The following is a 23,975-nucleotide window of genomic DNA, read 5'->3' as shown; positions in this document are numbered from 1 at the left end:
AGCGGCCTTTCAGGTTATATCAATATAGGACTCGTTTTACTGTGGATATAGATACTTTTGTACCTGTTTCCTCCAGCATCTTCACAAGGTCCTTTGCTGCTGTTCTGGGATTCATTTGCACATTTCGCACCAAAGTACGTTCATCTCTAGGAGACAGAACGCGTCTCCTTCCTGAGCGGTATACGGCTGCGTGGTCCCATGGTGTTTATACTTGAGTACTATTGTTTGTACAGATGAATGTGGTACCTTCAGGCGTTTGGAAATTGCTCCCAAGGATGAACCAGACTTGTGGAGGTTACAATTCTTGGTCTTGGCTGATTTCTTCAGATTTTCCCATGATGTCAAGCAACGAGGCACTGAGTTTGAAGCTAGGCCTTGAAATACATCCACTGGTACACCTCCAATTGACTCAAAGGATGTCAATTAGCCTACCAGAAGCTTCTAAAGCCATTACATTTTCTGGAATTTTCCAAGCTGTTTAAAGACAGTCAACTTAGTGTATGCAAACTTCTGACCCACTGGAATTGTGATTAAGTGAAATAACCTCTAAACAATTGTTGGAAAACTTACTTGTCATGCACAAAGTAGATGTCCTAACCAACTTGCCAAAACTATAGCTTGTTAACAAGAAATTTGTGGAGTGGTTGAAAAACGAGTTTTAATGACTACAACCTACGTGTATGTGAACTTCCGACTTCAACTGTATGTGTACCAGAAGTCCTGATACTGTTTATTACACAGATCCACAACAAATTTGAAAACAAGCCCAATTTAGATAAACTCCCATATCTATTGGGTGAAATACCAGTGTGCCATCACAGTAGCAAGATTTGTGACCTGTTGCCACATGTTTATTTATTTTCCCTTTTCTACTTTAACTATTTGCACATACTATAACATTTGTAATGTCTTGATTCTTTTGAAAGCTTTTGTGAGTGCAATGTTTACTGTAAATTTTTGTTTATTTCACTTTTGTTTATTATCTAGTTCACTTGCTTTGGCAATGTTAACATATGTTTCCCATGCCAATAAAGCTTTGAAATGAGAGAGATTTCTGTGATGTTTATCTCTCTGTAGATGACCGGTTCCCTCCAGATGCTACAGTGGAGTTTATCTTCTCCTACAGCCCTGAGAAAATGAAAGGTACTGCTCGTTTGTGTGCACGCAACATACTTATTGTTTTTATACGTACGTGCGTGCGTGTTATATCTTACGTCTCTCTCTTCACAGGGCGAGAGTACCGTAAGAATGACCCCTCTGTTACAGTGGACTACAGCACTTCAGACCCTGTGGTGCGCTGGGACTCATATGAGAACTTCAACCTTCACCACCAGGATAGCATTGAGGGTAAGGGTGAGAAGCGCGCACACACTATATCACACACACACACATAAACCTATACCACCAGGACACCTCAGCGAGAACACACACACTCACAGCTAACCCTGTATCCCTCTCTAATTGTCAGACATCTCCCACACGCGGGGCCCCCTGGATGGCAGTCTGTACGCCCAGGTGAAGAAGCGTCGGGGCCCGGGCTCTGTCGGTGCCTCTGGGGCCTCTCCCAACGGATGCCCCCCAAGCAGCCCCACAAACAAGCCCCCTTCCCAGGCCCAGCCTCAAACCCAGCCCCTTTCCCTCAGCTCCGACTCGGGGCACTCCTCCACCCCCTCGGAACACCTGGAGGAACCCCCTCCTCGCCCCCTGTCCCGTCTGGAGAAAGAGAAGAAAGAGATGGCCTGTCCTCTGAGGAGGATAGAGGGGGAGGGCGAAGAGAGGGAAAGGGCGAGGCAGAGGGACAGGGAGACGGCCATTTTGGATGACAGAGAGTCTGTGCCGGACAGAGGGTCGAGGCGGGAGCAGCGCTCATGTTGCGTTCGAGCTGGCCACGGTCCGAGATGTCAGAGGTGTGGGGAGGCACCGAGTTGGGAGAGGGTGAAAGAGAGGGAGCCATGCCTTGCAAATGGACATTATATGGACCGCTGTAACAGAACCAAGGGGAATCCAAAGAGCCGAACGCTACCCGCCTTACCCTCCCAGCAGCCTGCGTCTCCTCGCCCTCTCTCGCCCCACCTGGACTTGTGCCATCGCCATAGCGCCCATCCCCTGCCCGAGTTGCCTTGGGAACACCCCCCGCCCCCCTTACCCTGTCTCCATCGCCCCTGCTACCCCTACCCCGCTCCTGAACAGATCCACCCACACGCCCACACCCTCCCAGCCTCCAATAGGGTCTTCTGCGGTGGGGAGGAATGTCAGCTCTTTCATTACCCCGCCCACGCCCCCCTTTCCCCTCATCTCTCCCACCAATCGCTGCCCTCCAGTCCATATAGGGAGATGTTTTTCAGACCGGCGGCTCCTCCCCCTGGTGGCTGCCCATGTCGGGACTGCACCTGCAGGCGAGGGCACCAATCGGCTTCAGCCAGAGCCTTCCACCTGCTGCGCCCGGACCAACCAGAGAGCCCACACTGGGCTCGAGGGCGGGACTCTGAGCTGTGGGACAGGGAGGCTGGGCTGAGGCGGGGGAGGGAGGGGCCTTCTCAGCTTTGGGAGGTGGAGAATCTATGGGGGGCAGAGCGAGAGGCAGAAATTTGGCAGCGTTCAGTGGGAGGGATGTCGTCCTATAGAGGACATCACTCCCCTCTGGGTCAAGGTTACGACCCTTCTGTTTTCCTGCTAGGCCCTAACCTGCCTGGGTATCCCAGCCCCCACCCCCTCCTGGACAGCCCCCGTGGCAGCAGTGGGTACCACACCCCTCAACCCCCCCTACACTCCTGCCCCTGCGAGCCCTACCAGCAGGTCTCCCCCTTGGAGTGCCACGGGAGCCGGGGGTACGCCTCGGGATACCAGTCCGGGTCTGCCTCACCCCTGCCCCCTGGTGGCACAAACTCTGGTGCCTCCCCCTCGGAACCACCCACCGACCGGCAGCAACAGACTGATGGACACACTGGTAAGTGCATAATACAGGTACTGTATTATGCAGATGTTTACACTAGACGGATCAGATCTAACTGGACCTTCTTTCTCTTACCCTCCCTCTCTCATTTACTCTCCCCTCTCTCATTTACTCTCCCTCCCTCGTTTTCTCTCTCTCACTCATTCTAGGTGTGTCCGTGGTGGTGCAGAACAGTGTGGGTATGGAGGACTCTTCCCAGGGGTCATTGGGGCAAGCAAAGTTTGACGGACAGCCCGCTTGCCCCACCCCCTTATCAGACTCTGATCCAGACTACACAACTATCACCAGCGGCCCTGCACACAGTGAAGACGGGTGGGTAACCCTCAACCAAAACATTTTATTTTACAGCTATTCTTAAATAAAAAAAAAAAAAAAAAACGTTTTGTAGATACTTTAAGTTGATTTGGGCATTTAATTTGTTCGACATTTGTAACTTAATAGATGCTAGTTAGCCTGCAGTGAACACTTACATCTAAGCTAAGATAAATGACTAAACTACAGTAGGGATCAGTTTCTTTTCTGCACATGCATCTTTCTTTCGATGCAAAACCCACCACTGGTGTGCGTGGCTAAAGAGCTCTATTTTAATTTACTTCACTGGTCCTGGGGCCCTTGTTAAGGTCAATGGAATCATGTCTAGTACCAGGACATTTTAGCCCCAAAATCTGGTTGCCTCTGCTAAGAGGCTGAAACTTGGCCGCAAGTGGATCTTCCAGCAAGACAATAGCCCCAAGCACACATCAAAAGCCACAAAGAAATTGACTACAAAATAAACATTTTGCAATGTCTCTGGACTTGAACCCCATTGAAACCCTGTGGTTTGAATTGAAGAGGGCAGTCCATAAGCATAGGTGGAAGATATCAAGGATCTGGGAAGATTCTGTTTGGAGGAATGGTCTAAGATCACTCCCAAAGTGTTCTCCAATCTCATACAACATTTGAGAAAAATACTCTGACCCCTTGTCCTCTCAAGGTGAGGTGTTGAAAACAGGGGTGCCAATCATTTTTACCCATATGTTTTTGAGAGAAAATAAATATTACTTGTTAAGCACAATATCTTGCTCTGTGCAATTGTATTAGTATAAAACAACATAATTTCAAAATGTTTTTGACCATACAATATAGCTCAGTATTTTATTTATTTTATACAGTATTTTTTGCTCATCTTTATCAAGGGTGCCAATATATTTTGAACTGACTGTGATGCTATAACGTGATGTACTGTATGCTGGACGGGCAATGACGGCCAGGCATTTAATGATTACTGTGACCCTGAAGTCAATACATTACAACTGGCAATGCCACTTGTCCTTGAAATATATTTCACCTTATATAATAATTAAAGAATACAAACATTTTGGATATCAGTCTTTCTTTTTAAATTCGGTTTTATCACAAAACAATTTTTTTTGTATTTACAAATACTATGTTCCCTGTACTGTTGGCATTTCCCTGTACTGTGTCATCACGTACATCTTCTACGTTGGCTTTAGTACTTTTTAAATGTGTCAATGAGTAGAAACTAACATTCTAATGTCTCTGCTCTAGTGAGAAGAAGCAAGATGAAGAGAAGATGTGTGACCCCACCGAGGGTTCCACCCGGAGTCCTCCAGCAGGCCCCCAGGAGCCAAGTCAAGGGCCCCAGCAGACAAAGTCCCTCAGTGTGGCCCCAGTGTCTGATGCCTCAGCCTCCCACTCCACCACGCGGGAGCCTAACAGCAACAGTAGCACACCAGAAACCGAATGGACACTGCCGAATGGACACTCCACAACACCACAAACGTTGGTGGAGACACAAAACCAAGATGACATCTCTTCTTCTAAAGAGATCATACAGATGCCGAATGAACGTGTAAACCCTACTGGCTCAACGCAAGTGCACACTGTAAGTGTGCATCCACCTTCAACTACAGGTGAAGATGGAGAATTGAAGGTTGTAGAGAGTGAAACAGAGGGGTCTAGCGGAACTGAGATGTCCACTCAGGCCGCCTCCGTCCCGAGCCCAAGGCATTCATTTGGCCCAGTCCAAGTGCAACTCAATGGCACCGCTCTCCCCAGTGACTCCCCCCTGTCAGAAAAGGACAGTGGCACATCCCTGACCCCTTGTTCCAGCCCCAGCTCTGTCCCTTCCTCTCCGCATCTTTACATTGGCTCCCCAGAGCGACGTCCCTCCCCTCAGCCCTCTCCATTGGCCACGGACCCAGCTGGGCAAAGACTGACCCATGTGAGTGACAGCGACCCCAAACCCCCGTCGCCTGTCCCAGATGGGTACAGCACCCCAACCTTTCCCCTGGCGTCCTATTACTACCCTCTACTCAACGTGCCACATGTCCCCTACTCGGGCTACACCGCCGTCACCATCCCCGCCACCCAGCCCCCGCTCCCCGAAAAGAGGCGCCTGTCCTCCATGCCAGGGTCCCCCAACGGTTACGGCTCACAGTCTCTTCTCAGGGCCTCCCTGGATGCCATCGGACCCATGGGTCTCTCTCCCCAGCCCAGCCTCCTCCAGGTCACTTTCTCACCATCGGTGGGGGAGCTCCCCGCATCTGTCAGACGAGGACTGGCACACCCTGGTGTCAGAGAGGAGGTGGTGGAGAGCAGCAAGGTCAATGCCAAGTTTGTCCAGGACAGCTCCAAGTTCTGGTACAAGCCTAGCATCTCAAGAGACCAAGGTAAGGGTGCAGGCCTCTTCTGAGGTTTTGAAGGGTCTCACTTTATTTTCGATAGTCCCCAACACATGATCTAGTGTCAATTGAAACTGTTTATATGGAAACATCTGGTACTATATTATCTTGGGTTGAGAAACACTGTTGTAGTGTATATTTTCTAAATTAAAGTCTTCGTAACTAATTTCTTCCATAATACGTGTTTCTTTTCCCTCCATGTAGCCATCGCTGTGTTGAAGGACAAGGAGCCAGGGTCCTTCCTGATCAGGGACAGTAACTCCTTCCAAGGGGCCTACGGCCTGGCCCTCAAGGTGGCCAGCCATCTTTCAAACAACGTCAACAACGCTTGCAGTAAATTCAATTAATATTTATTGTTCCCAAAAGGCAAAGTTCATGATTTTGGTTCATGTAACAGTTTACTAACTTTGTACTGTTTTGCTTTATCATAATTTAATTTTGTTGAAAGATTAAGCTAAATAAAGGGTGATCGTTCTTATTGGGCAATGCCAATTGTGCACTACTTATGGCCAGCATAGTTTTTCTTGATACTATGGCAAGGTGTTGTCTTCTACAACTACCTAGCATTCATTGAGGTCTCCCTCTCCCTCTTCTCTCTCCCTCCTCTCATTCTTTCTCTCTCCCTCCCTATCCCCCCCGCTTTCTCTTCCTTCCTCCCTCCTTTTCTCTGTCTGTCTCAGTCGATTCTCAGGCGCAGCTGGTCAGACATTTCCTCATAGAGACGGGCTCGCGGGGGGTCAAGATAAAGGGCTGTCAGAACGAGTCCTATTTCGGTGAGTCCTATTTCCATCCTGCAGATGTCGCTGTTGGCCTCACATTTACGTCAATCATTGCTCTATCGTTCACTGCAGACCCAAACCGTAGACCTACCGTGCTGGCTCAGATATTTTCAGTTGACATTGTCTTCACAGCACGGTTCCAGCAACTATGGTGGATGCATAACCAGGCCAGCGCAGTACAGCTCTACTCGACTCAGTAGTGTAAAATGGCCCCGAGGGGATGGCTGCCGTTTTACGGGCTCTTAACCAACTGTGCTATTTTGCATGTTTTTTCGCATTGTTTAAAACTGATTTATTTTGTATTTGTACTTTAACGAGCCTGAAGGATATACTGCTTTCTCGAGACCAGGCCCAAACCCCGGTCATTTGCGTGAAGAATGGAGAAAAGGGGGGTGGAGGTCGGGCTGCCTTCTGAGAATTCGTTGGCGAGTGAGTAAACTCCCACTACCATCAGTACTATTGGCCAACGTGCAATCACGGGAAAATCAAATTGATGATCTACGATTAAGAATATCCTACGTTTCACCGAGTCGTGGCTGAACGACGACACGGATACTATAGAGCTGGCTGGGCATTCTGTGCATCGGCAGGACAGAGGAGCTACGTCTGCTAAGACGAGGGGCGGGGTGTGTGTCTATTTGTAAATAACAGCTGGTGCGCTATTTCTAATATAAAAGAAGTCCTGAGGTAGAGTACCTCATGATAAGCTGTAGACCACACTATCTACCAAGAGAGTTCTCATCTATATTATTTGTAGCCGTCTATTTACCACCACAAACCGATGCTGGCACTAAGACCGCACTCAACGAGCTGTATAAGACCATAAGCAAACAAGAAAATGCTCATCCAGAAGCGGCGCTCCTAGTGGCCGGGGACTTTAATGCAGGCAAACTTATATCCGTTTTACCAAATTTCTACCTTCATGTCACATGTGCAACCAGAGGGGGGAAAAAAACTCGAGACCACCTTTACTCCACACACAGAGACGTGTACAAAGCTCTCCCTCACCCTCCATTTGGCAAATCTGACCATAATTCTATCCACCTGATTCCTGCTTACAAGCTAAAACTAAAGCAGGAAGTACCAGTGACTCGCTCAATACGGAAGTGGTCAGATGACACGGATGCTACGTTACAGGACTGTGTTGCTAGCCAAGACTGGAATATGTTCCGAGATTCATCCAATGGCATTGAGGACCATACCACCTGTCCACCGGCTTCATTAATAAGTGCATCGACAACATTGTCCCCACAGTGACCGTACATTCAAATCCAACCAGAAGTCATGGATTACAGGGAACATCTGCTCAGAGCTAAAGGCTAGAGCTGCCGCTTTCAAGGAGCGGGACACTAATCTGGAAGCTTAGAAGAAATACCACTACACCCTCAGACGAACCATCAAACAGGCAAAGCATCAATACAGGACTAAGATTGAATCCTACTACACCGGCTCTGACGCTCGTCGGATGTGGCAGGGCTTGCAAACTATTACAGACTACAAAGGGAAACCCAGCCGCGAGCTGCCCAGTGACACGAGCCTACCAGACGAGGTAAATGCCCTTTATGCTCGCTTCGAGGCAAGCAAGGCTGAAGCATGCATGAGAGCACCAACCGTTCCGGAAAACTGCGTGATCACGCTCTCGGTAGCCAATGTGAACAAGACCTTTAAACAAGTAAACATTCACAAAGCTGCAGGGCCAGACAGATTACCAGGTACGTGTACTCAAAGCATACGCGGACCAACTGGCAAGTGTCTACACTGACATTTTCAACCTCTCCCTGACCGAGTCTATAAAATCTACATGTTTCAAGCAGACCACCATAGTCTCTGTGCCCAAGTAAGCGAAGGTAACCTGCCTAAATGATTACCGCCCCGTAGCACTCACGTCGGTAGCCATAAAGTGCTTTGAAAAGCTGGTCATGGGTCACATCAACACCATCATCCCGGAAACCCTAGACCCACTCCAATTTGCATACCGCCCCAACAGATCCACAGATGATGCAATCTCAATCGCACTCCACACTGCCCTTTCCCACCTGGACAAAAGGAACACCTATGTGAGAAAGCTATTCATTGACTAAAGCATAGCATTCAACACCATAGTGCCCACAAAGCTAAGGACCATGGGTCTAAACACCTCCCTATGCAACTGCTTCCTGGACTTCCTGGCGGGTAGGCAACAACACATCTGCCACGCTGATCCTCAACACCGGGACCCCTCAGGGGTGCGTGCTTAGTCCCCTCCTGTACTCCCTTTTCACCCACAACTGTGTGGCCAACACCATCATTTGCTGACGATCGACAACGATGAGACAGCCTATAGGGAGGAGGTCAGAGACCTGGCAGTGGTGCCAGGTCAACAACCTCTCCCTCAATGTGAGGAAGACAAAGGAGCTGATCGTGTACTACAGGAAAATGCGGGCCGAACAGGCCCCCATTAACATTGACGGGGCTGTTGTGGAGGGGGTTAAGAGTTTCAAGTTCCTTGGTGTCCACCAACTAACTAACATGGTCCAACCACACCAAGACAGTTGTGAAGAGGGCACGACAACACCTTTTCCTCAGGAGATTGAAAAGATTTGGCATGACTCCCCAGATCCTCAAAATTCTACAGCATGCACCATCGAGAGCATCCTGACCGGTTGCATCACCACCTGGTATGGCAACTGCTCGGCATCTGACCGTAAGGCGCTACAGAGGGTAGTGCGTACGGCCCAGTACATCACCGGGGTCAAGCTTCCTACCATCCAGGACCTATATACTAGGCGGTGTCAGAGGAAGGCCAAACAATTGTCAGTCACCCAAGTCAAAAACTGTGTTTGAATACTCATATTACCCATACTGACCATACTATTTGTGACGTGAATTGAGTATATATTATGCTTATTTGTCATAGTAAGAATGCCAAACCTTCCCGGATGTCGTACATTCACCAAAAGATGAAGTAAACACGCAGATTTCCGTACTTCGGGAAATGGGCGTGGCTTCACATCGTTTTCAGATTGAAAAAATCTGACAAAATGTTGAGCAATGTAATCAGGTAATTACTTTTCAAATAAATTACCTTACACGTTATGTTGGCTGACAATTTTTTAGCTACGCTGTCATTACGAACCATATACCATATCATTACAGCAGTATGTACCGGTATGTTAGCTAGCTACCTATCGTTAGTTGGCTACTTAAACAGCAAACTTGCCAGTATATAAACTATAGGCTATCTAACTACCCAACGTTTATTGACTTTATTATTCCCGTCTTTCTTAGCTAAATTGTGTAGTCGTTGTGGGTTCTCAATGGACATTTGGGTACTTTCATAAATTCGTTTTGGCTATCTTCTCCGATTTCAGAGCACTTTTGCCTGAGTGTACCAGAGACAGATTAATGAATTTATGAGCGCTCAACACCAGTTGGATAAGGCTGGTGTCAGTTAACGTCGGCAAAAAAAGCGTAATTAAATTGTTGCGAGCAACACAGTCACCAACGCTCTGTGTAGCATGAAAACAGCCTAACCAGCATCGTTAAGGCGAGTAAAATAGTCAGAGTGGTCACTCTCATTTGTTTATGGAAGTAGCTAGCAAGCTAGCCAACGTTAGCTTGGGTGCTTGACTGCCGTGGTAAAGTCAGAACGCTCAAATCAACCCTACTCCTCGGCCCGAGCGCCCAGTGTGCGCTCCGAGAGCAAAACGCTCTGAATTTACAAACGGACAATCTGACAACGCTCTGAATTTACTAGCGCACTCTGGCACTACAGATTGAATTTCAGAACACACCCGAAGTCGTAAAATGTCTAACTAGTAATGCGTTATGCTAATTAGCTAGCAAGAGGTTGCATAGCAACAGCATCAACTTCCGGGAGACCGGCGAAGAGCTAGTATGCTCAACTGAAAGGATATTGTTCCGTTTACAGTATACTAAAATGAACATGGTATGTAGTATACAGTATGGGTATTTGAACACAGCTATAGACTGTAATCTTTGCTACCGCAAGGCAAGCGGTACCGGAGCGTCAAGTCTAGGACCAAAAGGCTTCTTAACAGCTTCTTCCCCCAAGCCATAAGACTGCTGAACAATTAATCAAATGGCCATCCGATCATTTACATTGACACCCGCCCCCTCCCTTTGTTTTTACACTGCTGCTACTCGCTGTTTATTATCTATGCATAGTCACTTTACCTAATCACCTTACCCCTACCTAAATGTACAAAATAACTCTACTGACCTTTACCCCCGCAGAATGACTCGGTATCGGTACCCCCTGTATATAGACTCGTTAGTGTTTTTTGTATTGTCACGTTTTATTTTATTCGTTTTACTTTAGTTTATTTAGTAAATATTTTCTTAACTCTTTCTTGAACTGCATTGTTGGATAAGGGCTTGTAAGTATGCATTTCACGGTAAGGTACCTGCTGTATTCGGAGCAAGTGACAAATTTGATTTGATTTATTGTGAAAATGGGAACTTCCCTTCCTCGTCTCCTCTCCTTTACCTGTGTTGATCTGATATGCGTATGTGTTTTAGGAAGTTTATCTGCCTTAGTGTACCAGCACTCCATCACTCCTATCTCCCTGCCATGTGCCCTGTGCATCCCAGAGAAAGGTAAATCCCTATATGTTTCAAAGGAGTCACTTTTTATCTAACAATATGGGGCAGATACTACATGTGTATATCAATAGTGCATAGGCAATATGTGTGCACTACACGATATACAATTTACAGAAAGTGTACGGGGTGCATGTAAAGTGTGTAATGGGAGTGTGTTATGTGTTTGTTTGTGTTGTGTATGTATGTACACAGTGTTTGCATGGTTTTAAGGTGCGCCATGGGAAAATGTTGTCCTAACGTTGTCACTGTGTTCCAGATTTGGTTGGAGAACTGCAGGAGATGCATAGTGCCAGCAACACCAGTACTGCAGCGGACCTCCTCAAACAGGGCGCAGGTGAGAGAGTTAAAAGTTCAAGTGTCAAATACAGCTGTAATGCAGGCTTTCGCCAGTAGTGGTTGCTCAAGGTACCTGAATCACCACAGAGAGATAGGAAAACAGTGTGGAATGCTAGCATGATTTAGCAAATATACCCACCCCATTTACATCAATCCACACTCACTGTCTATCATTGCATTAAGCTCGGCAAGCTCCTCTCAAGTTAGATTTGCCGTGTGTAGGTGTGACATGACCAATTCCATCTTTAAATACGGCTCATGTTAATCCATGGAAATCCATCATTCCTAATCTCCCTCCCTCTCTCTCCCTAACATCTCTCTCCCTCCCCCTCTTTCTCTCCCCCTCTTTCCATCCCTATCTCCCTCCAGCCTGTAACGTACTCTACCTGAACTCTGTGGAGACAGAGTCACTGACCGGGCCTCAGGCTGTCTCCAAGGCGACCAGGTGCACTCTGACCCAGAGTCCTCGGCCCACAGCCACAGTGGTCCACTTCAAAGTGTCCACTCAGGGTATCACGCTGACCGACAGCCAGAGAAGGTGTGTACTACCTGGTTTCAGATTATGCCTACACCTGCCTAACCTAGTCTGTTTACATCCAAAATCAAAAACTTTTTTTGTCACATGCTTTGGAAACAAAAGGTGTAGACTAACAGTGAAATGCTTACTAAAGGGTCCTTCCCAGCAATGCAGAGAAAATATATATATAAATAATAGAAAATTAGAAAAAGAATAACACAAGGAATAAATACAAAATGAGTAACGATAACTTTGCTATATACACGGGGTACCAGTACCGACGTAGATATGTACATACACTACATGACCAAAAGTATGTGGGCACCTGCTCCTCAAACATCTCATTCCAAAATCATGGGCATTAATATGGAGTTGATCCCCTCTTTGCTGCTATAACTCGACAATATCCTGTGAAATGGCAGAGCGTGAAATTCAAAAAGAAATAAATATAAAAAATATTTAACTTTCATACATTCACATTCGCAATACACCAAACTAAAGCTTAACTTCTTGTTAATCTAGCCATCGTGTCAGATTTCAAAAAGGCTTTATGGCGAAAGCACACCAAGCGATTATGTTAGGTCAGCAGCCATTTTCCAGCCAAAGAAAGGAGTCACAAAAAGCAGAAATAGAGATAAAATGAATCACTAACCTTTGATGATCTTCATCAATGGCACTTATAGGACTTCATGTTACACAATACATGTATGTTTTGTTCGATAAAGTTCATATTTATATCCAAAAATCTCAGTTTACATTGGCGCGTTATGTTCGGTAATGTTTTGACTACAAAACTCCGGCGAATTTGCAGAGAGCCACATCAATTTACAGAAATACTTATAAACTTTGATGAAATATACAAGTGTTATGCATTGGATTAAACATTAACTTCTCCTTAACCTGTTGGTGATGGGGTGCAGTATTTGCACGGCCGGATAAAAAACGTACCCGATTTAATCTGGTTACTACTCCTGCCCAGTAACTAGAATATGCATATAATTATTGGCTTTGGATAGAAAACACCCTAAAGTTTCTAAAACTGTTTGAATGGTGTCTGTGAGTATAACAGAACTCATATGGCAGGCAAAAACCTGAGAAGATTCCTTACAGGAAGTGGCCTGTCTGACCATTCCTTGAGCTTCTTGACTCTGTTTATTGAAGACTGAGGATCTTTGCTGTAACGTGACACTTCCTACGGCTCCCATAGGCTCTCAGAAGGCGGGAAAAAGCTGAATGATGTAATTCCAGCCCCAGGCTGAAACACATTAGCGCTTTTGGCAAGTGCTCTATCAGAGGATAATGGGCTGAGGCGCGTGTACGAGTCGACCCCATGTTTTTATTTTCGTTCGTCTCTGAACCTAAACACAGATTCCCGGTCTGAATATTATTGCTTTTTTACGCGAAAAATGGCATAAAAATTGATTTTAAACAGCGGTTGACATGCTTCGAAGTACTGTAATGGAATATTTCAAAAAAAATTGTCACGAAATGCGTCGTGCGCGTAACCCTTATTTACCCTTTCGGATAGTGTTTTGAACGCACGAACAAAACGCCGCTATTTGGGTATAACTATGGATTATTTGGGACCAAACCAACATTTGTTGTTGAAGTAGAAGTCCTGGGAGTGCATTCTGATGAAGAACACCAAAGGTGATAACATTTTTCTTATAGTAAATCTGACTTTGGTGAGTGCTAAACTTGCTGGATGTCTAAATAGCTAGCCCTGTGATGCCGGGCTATCTACTCAGAATATTGCAAAATGTGCTTTCACCGAAAAGCTATTTTAAAATCGGACATATCGAGTGCATAGAGGAGTTCTGTATCTATAATTCTTAAAATAATTGTTATGCTTTTTGTGAACGTTTATCGTGAGTAATTTAGTAAATGTTTAGTAAATTCACTGGAAGTTTGCGGGGGGTATGCTAGTTCTGAACGTCACATGCTAATGTAAAAAGCTGTTTTTTGATATAAATATGAACTTGATTGAACAAAACATGCATGTATTGTATAACATAATGTCCTAGGTGTGTCATCTGATGAAGATCATCAAAGGTTAGTGCTGCATTTAGCTGTGGTTTGGGTTTATGTGACATTATATGCTAGCTTGAAAAATGGGTGTCTGATTATTTCTGGCTGGGTACTCTGCTGACATAATCTAATGTTTTGCTTTCGTTGTAAAGCCTTTTTGAAATCGGACAGTGTGGTTAGATTAACGAGAGTCTTGTCTTTAAAATGGTGTAAAATAGTCATATGTTTGAGAAATTGAAGTAATGGCATTTCTAAGGTATTTGAATAACGTGCCACAGGATTCCACTGGCTGTTACGTAGGTGGGACGATTTCGTCCCGCCGACCCTAGAGAGGTTAATGCAACCGCTCTGTCAGATTTCAAAACAGTTTCACGGCAAAAGCACACCATGCCATAATCTGAGTACAGCGCTCAGCCACCAAAACAAGCCATACAGATAGCCGCCATGTTGTGGAGTCAACAAAAGTCAGAAATGGCGTTATAAATATTCACTTACCTTTGATCTTCATCGGAATGCACTCCCAGGAATCCCAGTTCCACAATAAATGTTTGTTTTGTTCGATAAAGTTCATCTTTATGTCCAAATACCTCCTTTTTGTTCGCGCGTTTAGCTCACTAATCCAAATGCACAAGGCGCGAGCACTAAGTCCAGACGAAAAGTCAAAAAAGTTCCATTACAGTTCGTAGAAACATGTCAAACGATGTATATAATCAATCTTTAGGATGTTTTTATCATAAATCTTAAATAATATTCCAACCGGACAATTCCTTTGTCTTTAGAAAGGAAAGGGAACGGAGCTCGCGCGATCAATAACTAAAGGCTTTCTGCTGAGCCACCTGCTTAGCCTCTATGGGACCGGCGGGACGAATTCGTCCCACCTACGTAACAGCCACTGCCAGCCTGTGGCGCGATTTTCAAAATCTTCAAAATCCTATTACTTCAATTTCTCAAACATATGACTATTTTACAGCCATTTAAAGATAAGACTCTCGTTAATCTAACCACACTGTCCGATTTCAAAAAGGCTTTACAACGAAAGCAAAACATTAGATTATGTCAGCAGAGTACCAAGCCAGAAATAATCAGACACCCATTTTTCAAGCCAGCATATAATGTCACCAAAACCCAGAAGACAGCTAAATGCAGCACTCACCTTTGATGATCTTCATCAGATGACAACCCTAGGACATTATGTTATACAATACATGCATGTTTTGTTCAATCAAGTTCATATTTATATCAAAAACCAGCTTTTTACATTAGCATGTGACGTTCAGAACTAGCATACCCCCCGCAAACTTACGGGGAATAAGCTAACATTTTACTAAATTACTCACGATAAACGTTCACAAAAAGCATAACAATTATTTTAAGAATTATAGATACAGACCTCCTCTATGCACTCGATATGTCCGATTTTAAAATAGCTTTTTGGTGAAAGCACATTTTGCAATATTCTAAGTACATAGCCCAGGCATCACGGGCTCGCTATTTAGACACCCGGCAAGTTTAGCACTCACCATAATCATATTTACTATTATAAAAATGTCATTACCTTTTGTTGTCTTCGTCAGAATGCACACCCAGGACGTCTACTTCAATAACAAATGTTGGTTTGGTCCAAAATAATCCATCGTTATATCCGAATAGCGGCGTTTTGTTCGTGCGTTCCAGACACTATCCGAAATAGTAAAGAAGTGTCGCGCGCTTGGCGCAATTCCTGACAATAAAATTCAAAGTATTCCATTGCCGTACGTCGAAGCATGTCAACCGCTGTTTAAAATCAATTTTTACGTCATTTTTCTCGTAGAAAAGCGATAAAATTCCAACAGGGAATCTCCTTTTCGGCAAACAGAGGAAAAAATCCCAAAGGCGGGGGCGGTCGGGGTCACGCGCATAAGCTAGTGTCTCTTGATGGGCCACTTGAGAAAGGCGATAATGTGTTTCAGCCTGGGGCTGGAATGACGACATTCTCTTTTTTCCCGGGCTCTGAGAGCCTATGGACGACGTGGGAAGTGTCACGTTAGAGCAGAGATCCTTAGTAAATGATAGAGATGGCAAAGAAGTTCCAGAAATGGTCAGACAGGCCACTTCCTGTAAAGGAATCTCTCAGGTTTTGACCTGCCATTTGAGTTCTGTTATACTCACAGACACCATTCAAACAGTTTTAGAAAATTTAGGGTGTTTTCTATCCATATGTAATAAGTATATGCATATTCTAGTTACTGAGTAGGAGTGGTAACCAGATTAAATCGGGTATGTTTTTTATCCAGCCGTGTCAATGCTGCCCCCTAGCCCTAACAGGTTAGAGGTGTCTTATTTGCTCCCCTTTCACAATAGAAGCCTGAAACAATGTTCTAAAGACTGTTGACATCTAGTGGAAGCCTTAGGAAGTGCAATCTGACCCCATTTACACTGTATATTGTATAGGCAATCACTTGAAAAACTACAAACCTCAGATTTCCCACTTCCTGGTTGGATTTTTCTCAGGTTTTCGCCTGCCATATGAGATATGTTATGCTCACAGACATCATTCAAACCGTTTTAGAAACTTCAGTGTTTTCTATCCAAATCTACTAATAATATGCATATCCTAGCTTCTGGGTCTGAGTAGCAGGCAGTTTACTCTGGGCACGCTTTTCATCCGAACGTGAAAATACTGCCCCCTAGCCCAAAGAGGATAACAGCCTCCACTCTTCTGGGAAGGCATTCCACTAGACATTGGAGCATTGTTGCAGGGGCTTGCTTCCATTCAGCCACTAGAGCATTAGTCTGGTCAGGCACCGATGTTGGGTAATTAGGCCTGGCTCACAGTCGGCGTTCCAATTCATCCCAAAGGTGTTCATTGGGGTTGAGTTCACGGCTCTGCAGGCCAGTCAAGGTCTTCCACACCGAACTCGGCAAACAATTTCTGTATGGACCTCGCTTTGTGCATGGGGGCATTGTCATGCTGAAACAGGAAAGGGCCTTCCCCAAACTGTTGCCACGAAGTTGTAAGCACAGAATCGTCGAGAATGTCATTGTCTGCTGTAGCGTTCTCCCTTCACTAGAATTAAGGGTGCTAGACCGAACCATGAAAAACAGCCCCACACCATTATTCCTCCTCGACCAAACTTTACAGTTAGCACTATGCTTTTGGGCAGGTAGCGTTCTCCTGGCATCTGCCAAACCCAGATTCGCCCGTTGGACAGCCAGATGGTGAAGCTTCATTCATCACTCCAGAGAACACGTGTCCAATGGCGGAGTGCTTTACACCACTCCAGCCGACGCTTGAAATTGCACATGGGGATCTTAGTGCGGCTGCTCGGCCATGGAAACCCATAACATGAAGCTCCCAACTAACAGTTTATTGTGCTGACGTTGCTTCCAGAGGCAGTTTGGAACTCGGAAGTGAGTGTTGCAACCGAGGACGGGCGATTTTTACGTTCTGCACGCTTCAGCACTCTGCAATCCCGTTCTGTGAGCTTGTTGTTGCTCCTAGATGTTTCCACAGCACTTACAGTTGACTGGGGCAGCTACAGCAGGGCAGAAATTTGACGAACTAACTTGTTGGAAAGGTGGCATCCTATGACGGTACCACATTGAAAGTCACTGAGCTCTTCAGTAAGGCCATTCTACTGCCAATGTTTGTCTATGGAGATTACATGGCTGTGTGCTCAATTTTATACACCTGTCAGCAACGGGTGTGGCTGAAATAGCCGAATCCACTAATTTGAAGGGGTGTCCACAGTAACAGCAACTTATGTGATGAGTCAAGAGTTAGTGCAAAAAGGGTCAATGCAGATAGTAAGTGCCAGAATCGGTTTGTTGTGGTAAATAGACGGCTCCGAAAAATATAGATGAAAACTCTCTTGGTAAATAGCATGGTCTACAGCTTATCGTGAGGTGTTCTAACTCAGGCGGGCAGAACCTCAAGACATCCTTAAGATTAGAGATTGCGCACCAGCTGTTTTTATCCTCTTTGGGTTAGGGGGCGGTATTTTGACATCCGGATGAAAAGCTTGCCCAAAGTAAACTGCCTGCAACTCAGGCCCAGAAGCTAGGATATGCATATAATTGGTAGATTTGGATAGAAAACACTAAAGTTTCTAACACTGTTAAAATAATGTCTGTGAGTATAACAGAACTGAAATGGCAGGAGAAACCCCGAGGACAAACCATCCCAAAAAAATAAGAAATTCAGCATAACACTGATTCCAATAGCTGGCACTTTTATTATAGGGCGAAATCCTCCCTGATTGCAGTTCCTAGGGCTACCACTAGATACATTTTTACATTTTAGTCATTTAACAGACGCTCTTATCCAGAGCGACTTACAGTAGTGAATGTATACATTTCATTTCATGCATTTAAATATATATTTTTTTTTTGTACTGGCCCCCTGTGGGAATCGAACCCACAACCCTGGCGTTGCACACACCATGCTGGCGTTGCAAACACCATGCTCTACCAACTGAGCCACAGGGAAGACTGTCAACAGTCTTTAGAAAGAGTTTCAAGCTGGTTTTTGGAAGAAGTTGTAGTTGTAGGGAGAAGTTGTAGTTTTTCTAAGTGGCTCCCATTTTGGCTGTAGTGTTTCCAAGCGTGTGGAGGAAAGCGCATTCTTTGTTATTTATCTCTGGTAAAGACACTAACGATTCTCCGTCTTAAATTTTATCGTTTATTTGCGTATTAGGGTACCTAAGGTTTGATTATAAACGTTGATTGACTTGTTTGGATAAGTTTATTGGTAACGTTTGGGATTCATTTTGAAGGAGGGAAATCGGTGGATTATTGACTGAAGCGCGCCAGCTAAACTGAGTTTTTATGGATATAAAGGACTTTATTGAACAAAAGGACCATTTGTAATGTAACTGAGACCTTTTGGAGTGCCAACAGAAGAAGATCTTCGAAGGTAAGACATATATTATATTGCTATTTCTGACTTTCGTGTCGCAACTGCCTGGTTGAAATATGATTTGTCATGCATTTGTATGCGGGGCGCTGTCCTCAGATAATCGCATGGTTTGCTTTCGCCGTAATGCCTTTTTGAAATCTGACACCTTGGCTGGATTAACAAGAAGTTAAGCTTTATTTTGATGTATAACATATATTTTCAAGAATGTTAAATATTTGAATTTAGTATTTTTGAATTTCATGCTCTGCAATTTAACCCGGATGTTGGCCAGGTGGGACGCTACCGTCCCACGTACCCGTAAGAAGTTTTTAACAGACACACACACACCCTCCCTTGAGTTTCCCTGACATTAGTTATTCAGATCATGTTGATAGGATAGTCTCGAGCCTGTAAAACGACCGCTATTCCATCCAACGCCATTCCAGGTCCTATGGCTATTGTATGTAGATAGATGTTTTGATTCCTGTGTTTCAAATCTTATCCAACTTTTTTAAAGTTTAAAGCTATTTAAAGTGATTTTAAACATAGTGTCAAAATACTTTTACATTATATTTTTCTGTCGCATGGAATTTCTTAGTGTACAGACTAACTTATGTTTATCATTGCTGGCGCCTATTCTCATTACTAACCAAATTCTTTATTTATTTTTCATGGAACTTTACATCTGTAAAGCTATCTTCTTGTTTAGGTATGCACACTATCATCCTCTGACTGTTTTTTTCCCCCATCTCTTTTTACTCAACTTTCATCCTTTCCTATCTTTTCCTCTGCAGACTATTTTTCAGGAGACACTACCCCATCAACAGTGTGGCCTTTAGCAGCGTGGAGCCTCAGGACCAGAGGTGGGTCCAACGTCAGGCAAACGTTAGAGTAACCTTTAGACAACACATGGAACGATAGGTTCTGACACTGGCTTTATGCCTATATGCAACCGCTGTTACATAGACCGTGTTTCTATGTGAAAACCACCGAATGAACAGTGAAAAATGTGTTGCGCAAATACAGACCTTAAGGGTCTTTAGCTATGTTGCGAAGTTGACTTTATGTTTTGTCATTTCTAAACATTGCTTCATTTGGTAAACAGATATTGCATTGTAGTTTAGGGTTGGGGTCAATTCATCTCGTCAATGTTATTTCAAATCTAATTGATCCCAACCCTGCTGTGGCTAAATGTTGTAGGGTTGATAACTGTATTAACCCTGTATTGCACTATTATGACTGCTACAGCTTGAAGGGACTTCTATTAATGTTTCTAAATACTGGTACAGTATAAACCTGTTTGTGCAATGTGCAACTATAGTGTAATTTTTTCCAGTAAGTACAACAGCTGTAACTGTATGACTGCTCTTCTTGGTGTATTTGAGAAGCTCTATCTGTCTCGTGCATCCATGTGATTATCTAAGCCTTGCCTTTATGTCCCTGTCTCTGCCTGTCTGTCTGCTTCAGGTGGACTAATTCTGATAAGTCAAGCAAGTAAGTGCTTGTGTGTCTCTCTCTGCTTGTCTGTGTGTGTGGATAGCATTGTGTGTGTGTGCATGGCAATTTATCAATCAGTATCCTCTTTAATAAAATATTTTATCAAATTGATTCTTACATTGAATGATCCTTAAAAGATCATTAAAGTGAATATAAGTCAAGTGATGCCCCACAGTTTCTTCTCATATCTGTGATTCTCATTAGAAGAACACAATGAGCGCACTGAACAGGGAAGTCTGCTACCATCATAGATCTAAAAACAACAACCACAAAACCTGTTCTCTTTGATTCACCCGTCTGTTAATCTAGTCTCCTACTCCATCCTTTTTCTGGTCCCCTTCATCACCTCTGTTCATCCCCCCTTCTTTCTCTCTCATTCTCTCTCTCATCATCCCACTGTCCTGTAGGGTGTTTGGTTTTGTGGCCAGGCGGATGGGCAGCGCATCGGAGAACGTGTGTCACCTGTTTGCTGAGATGGACCCGGAGCAGCCAGCTGTGGCCATCGTCAACTTTATCAACAAGGTCATGCTGGGGCCCCAGCAGCAACGCAGATGAGCTAGGGCCCCCAGAGCAAGAGCCACAACAGGGGATAACAGTGTGTGGATCACAGTGTGTAAATTGGTGGGCGATAATGGTTGGATATGTGTTTCTGCAAATTTGTCGGCGTTTGTGTGTACAAGTTGGTGGGTATGGGTCTGCAAATTGGTGTGTGTTTGTGTGTGTTCATGTTTGAAGATAGCTGTCCACTGGTCCAGGAGAGGAACCGGATTGGACATGAATCATGTCCATCAAGACGGTACGTTAGAAATGTTAGAGAATATATTTTGAGGTGATAGAGTTAAGCTTTTCCTCTACAGTTAAGTGAGTCGATTAACACCACCTCTACCGGGTGAGATTTCTATTTTTTTTGGGGGGGGGGGGGGGTCCATTCAGTTACTGTTTGCCATCACCTTTAATTGAATCATGTTTGTATGACTATGAAGTATGTAATTTTAAATAGGCAAGCCATATAAAAAAAGCCTGTACAATGTCAATGACTACCCAGTTTGCGCACAAGCAGATTTGGAAGATCACTTTTTATTGGTCAGTATTATGTTACCCAATTTCTGTATAGTCAACCTCTGACGAGTTGGACAAAACAGCACAGAAGCTGGTTATAGTAAATGTACGTGTGTGTGAGTGTAATGGAATGTCAGAAATGGAATCGGATTTGGAGTCATTTTATTGCGTTTATAGTTGAACTGGAATGGCAACATATCCTGGGTCGTGTTCATTATGTACTGAAACAAAGGATAACCTGGACTTAATCATTTTCATTTTCTGTTACGAAACCTTTTTAACATGTTTTCACTTGCGTGCCCTAATGAACATGACCATGGTCTTTATTATGTTTTTTTTTTTCTATCATGCCAGTACTGAGGTGGTTACATTGGGCTGGCATGCCAAAGAGAGGAAAAGCAAGTGATCCCATGGAGAGGAATATGAAGAGAGCTATTTGAAGAGTTGATTAAATGCTACATTGATACGATGAACTGTGATGTTTTTAAATTAAAGTTTAAATTTACATACCATATCCCAAATAATATTTTCCAAACCATAGAAGAACTTTCCTACACTATGTTTATGTATTTATTTAACAGTGGTGCGTTATGCACTTCAATGTAGCGATTAATAAATGTGAGCATAGCTCGCCGTGTCCAAAGTGATATGGGCCTTGCCTTAAGAATCAGAAAATACTCTTATTTTCCCCCCTAAAATGTATTTTTCAAACATCTAAATATATTTAATACTGTATGTAAACTAAGTCAACCTGCTAGTGAACCGTAACTTAAGATGAGTCGTAGCTGAACATCCTTCAAAGGATGGTCTACAGCAAGATAAAAGAAAACCATGACAGAATAGATTGAACTAGAGATTATCATGGGCCAAATTTCTGGGGGAGTTTTATGATCCAATTTCCTGGACCTGCAATTTGCTTTGTATTAAACCAAACATACTGTATAGCCATATATAACGCTGAAGCCATAGACAACCAAGCACTCATATTTTGTTTTGTAAAGGAATACTTTGTTATTGAGGCTTGATTCCTGTATACTTTTTTTGTGCTGTTTTGTTAACGAGTGTTTTACATGACAATCGTTGCAGTATTTAGATTCATGATTTATTGTTTGTATTTTTCATATGGAGTTTGATATATTTTCAGTCTCTGGTAAAGTTTATAACAAAGCAGTATAAGAAAAACATTGATATTTTTAACTGAAAATGTAGTAAATAAAGGGTTGGGGAAAAATGTGTTCTGTCTGCCTTAATCGCAATCACCTCACAAAAATGTTGTGATATTTCCAAGGGATTTTATTAGATCCACCAAAATACTAATAGGCCTTCAGAACCAATAAAAACATACTAGAGCTATGTTTAGTGGTGGTAAACCATTTATGGTGCCTACAGAAAGTATTCACGCCCCTTGACTTTATCCACATTTTATTACAGCCTGAATTTCAAATGGATTAAATAGAGATTTTGTGTCACTGTCCTACACACACAATACACCATAATGTCAAAGTGGAATTGTTTTTAGATATGTTGATGAATTAATCAAAAACGTCTTGTCAATAAGTATTCACCCCTTTGTTTAGGAAAGCCTAAATAAATTCAAGAGTAGAGATTTGCTCAACAAGTCACACAATTTGTTTTTTTTTATTTTACCAGGTAGGCCAGTTGAGAACAAGTTCTCATTTACATTTTTACATTTACATTTAAGTCATTTAGCAGACGCTCTTATCCAGAGCGACTTACAAATTGGTGCATTCACCTTATAATATCCAGTGGAACAACCACTTTACAATAGTGCATCTAAATCTTTTAAGGGGGGGGGGGGGGGGGGGGTTAGAAGGATTACTTTATCCTATCCCAGGTATTCCTTGAAGAGGTGGGGTTTCAGGTGTCTCCGGAAGGTGGTGATTGACTCCGCTGTCCTGGCGTCGTGAGGGAGCTTGTTCCACCATAGGGGTGCCAGAGCAGCGAACAGTTTTGACTGGGCTGAGCGGGAACTGTGCTTCCTCAGAGGTAGGGGGGCCAGCAGGCCAGAGGTGGATGAGCGCAGTGCCCTCGTTTGGGTGTAGGGACTGATCAGAGCCTGAAGGTACGGAGGTGCCGTTCCCCTCACAGCTCCGTAGGCAAGCACCATGGTCTTGTAGCGGATGCGAGCTTCGACTGGAAGCCAGTGGAGAGAGCGGAGGAGCGGGGTGACGTGAGAGAACTTGGGAAGGTTGAACACCAGACGGGCTGTGGCGTTCTGGATGAGTTGTAGGGGTTTAATGGCACAGGCAGGGAGCCCAGCCAACAGCGAGTTGCAATAATCCAGACGGGAGATGACAAGTGCCTGGATTAGGACCTGCGCCGCTTCCTGTGTGAGGCAGGGTCGTACTCTGCGAATGTTGTAGAGCATGAACCTACAGGATCGGGTCACCGCCTTGATGTTGGTGGAGAACGACAGGGTGTTGTCCAGGGTCACGCCAAGGCTCTTAGCACTCTGGGAGGAGGACACAAGGGAGTTGTCAACCGTGATGGCGAGATCATGGAACGGGCAGTCCTTCCCCGGGAGGAAGAGCAGCTCCGTCTTGCCGAGGTTCAGCTTGAGGTGGTGATCCGTCATCCACACTGATATGTCTGCCAGACATGCAGAGATGCGATTCGCCAC

The 23,975-nt window shown here is 44.3% G+C and overlaps 1 protein-coding gene across 4 annotated transcripts in view; it reads left to right on the top strand.

Moving 5' to 3' along the window:
• Positions 1–22,565, top strand: part of LOC106565231 (tensin-2) — an 81,704-nt gene extending 59,139 nt beyond the window's left edge. For 2 of the 4 annotated variants that reach the window (XM_014132114.3, XM_014132115.3), the window contains 13 exons: positions 1,078–1,143; positions 1,231–1,347; positions 1,469–2,947; positions 3,103–3,265; positions 4,502–5,625; positions 5,842–5,970; positions 6,318–6,410; positions 10,938–11,015; positions 11,278–11,355; positions 11,727–11,895; positions 19,573–19,641; positions 20,246–20,272; positions 20,683–22,565. In XM_014132114.3, the coding sequence (XP_013987589.3) occupies positions 1,078–1,143; positions 1,231–1,347; positions 1,469–2,947; positions 3,103–3,265; positions 4,502–5,625; positions 5,842–5,970; positions 6,318–6,410; positions 10,938–11,015; positions 11,278–11,355; positions 11,727–11,895; positions 19,573–19,641; positions 20,246–20,272; positions 20,683–20,830 (3,740 nt within the window). In that variant the 3' untranslated portion in view covers positions 20,831–22,565. The remainder of the gene's footprint in view (positions 1–1,077; positions 1,144–1,230; positions 1,348–1,468; positions 2,948–3,102; positions 3,266–4,501; positions 5,626–5,841; positions 5,971–6,317; positions 6,411–10,937; positions 11,016–11,277; positions 11,356–11,726; positions 11,896–19,572; positions 19,642–20,245; positions 20,273–20,682) is intronic. The other 2 variants (XR_006758007.2, XM_045691434.2) reach the window with 2 other exon arrangements.
• Positions 22,566–23,975: the final 1,410 nt, after the last annotated feature.

This window comes from Salmo salar, chromosome 12 (genome assembly GCF_965601325.2).
Source record: "Salmo salar chromosome 12, fSalSal1, whole genome shotgun sequence".
Taxonomy (NCBI): Eukaryota; Metazoa; Chordata; class Actinopteri; order Salmoniformes; family Salmonidae; genus Salmo; species Salmo salar.
Note: the sequence above shows the minus strand (reverse complement) of the source record. Positions and strands in the feature narration are given on the sequence as shown.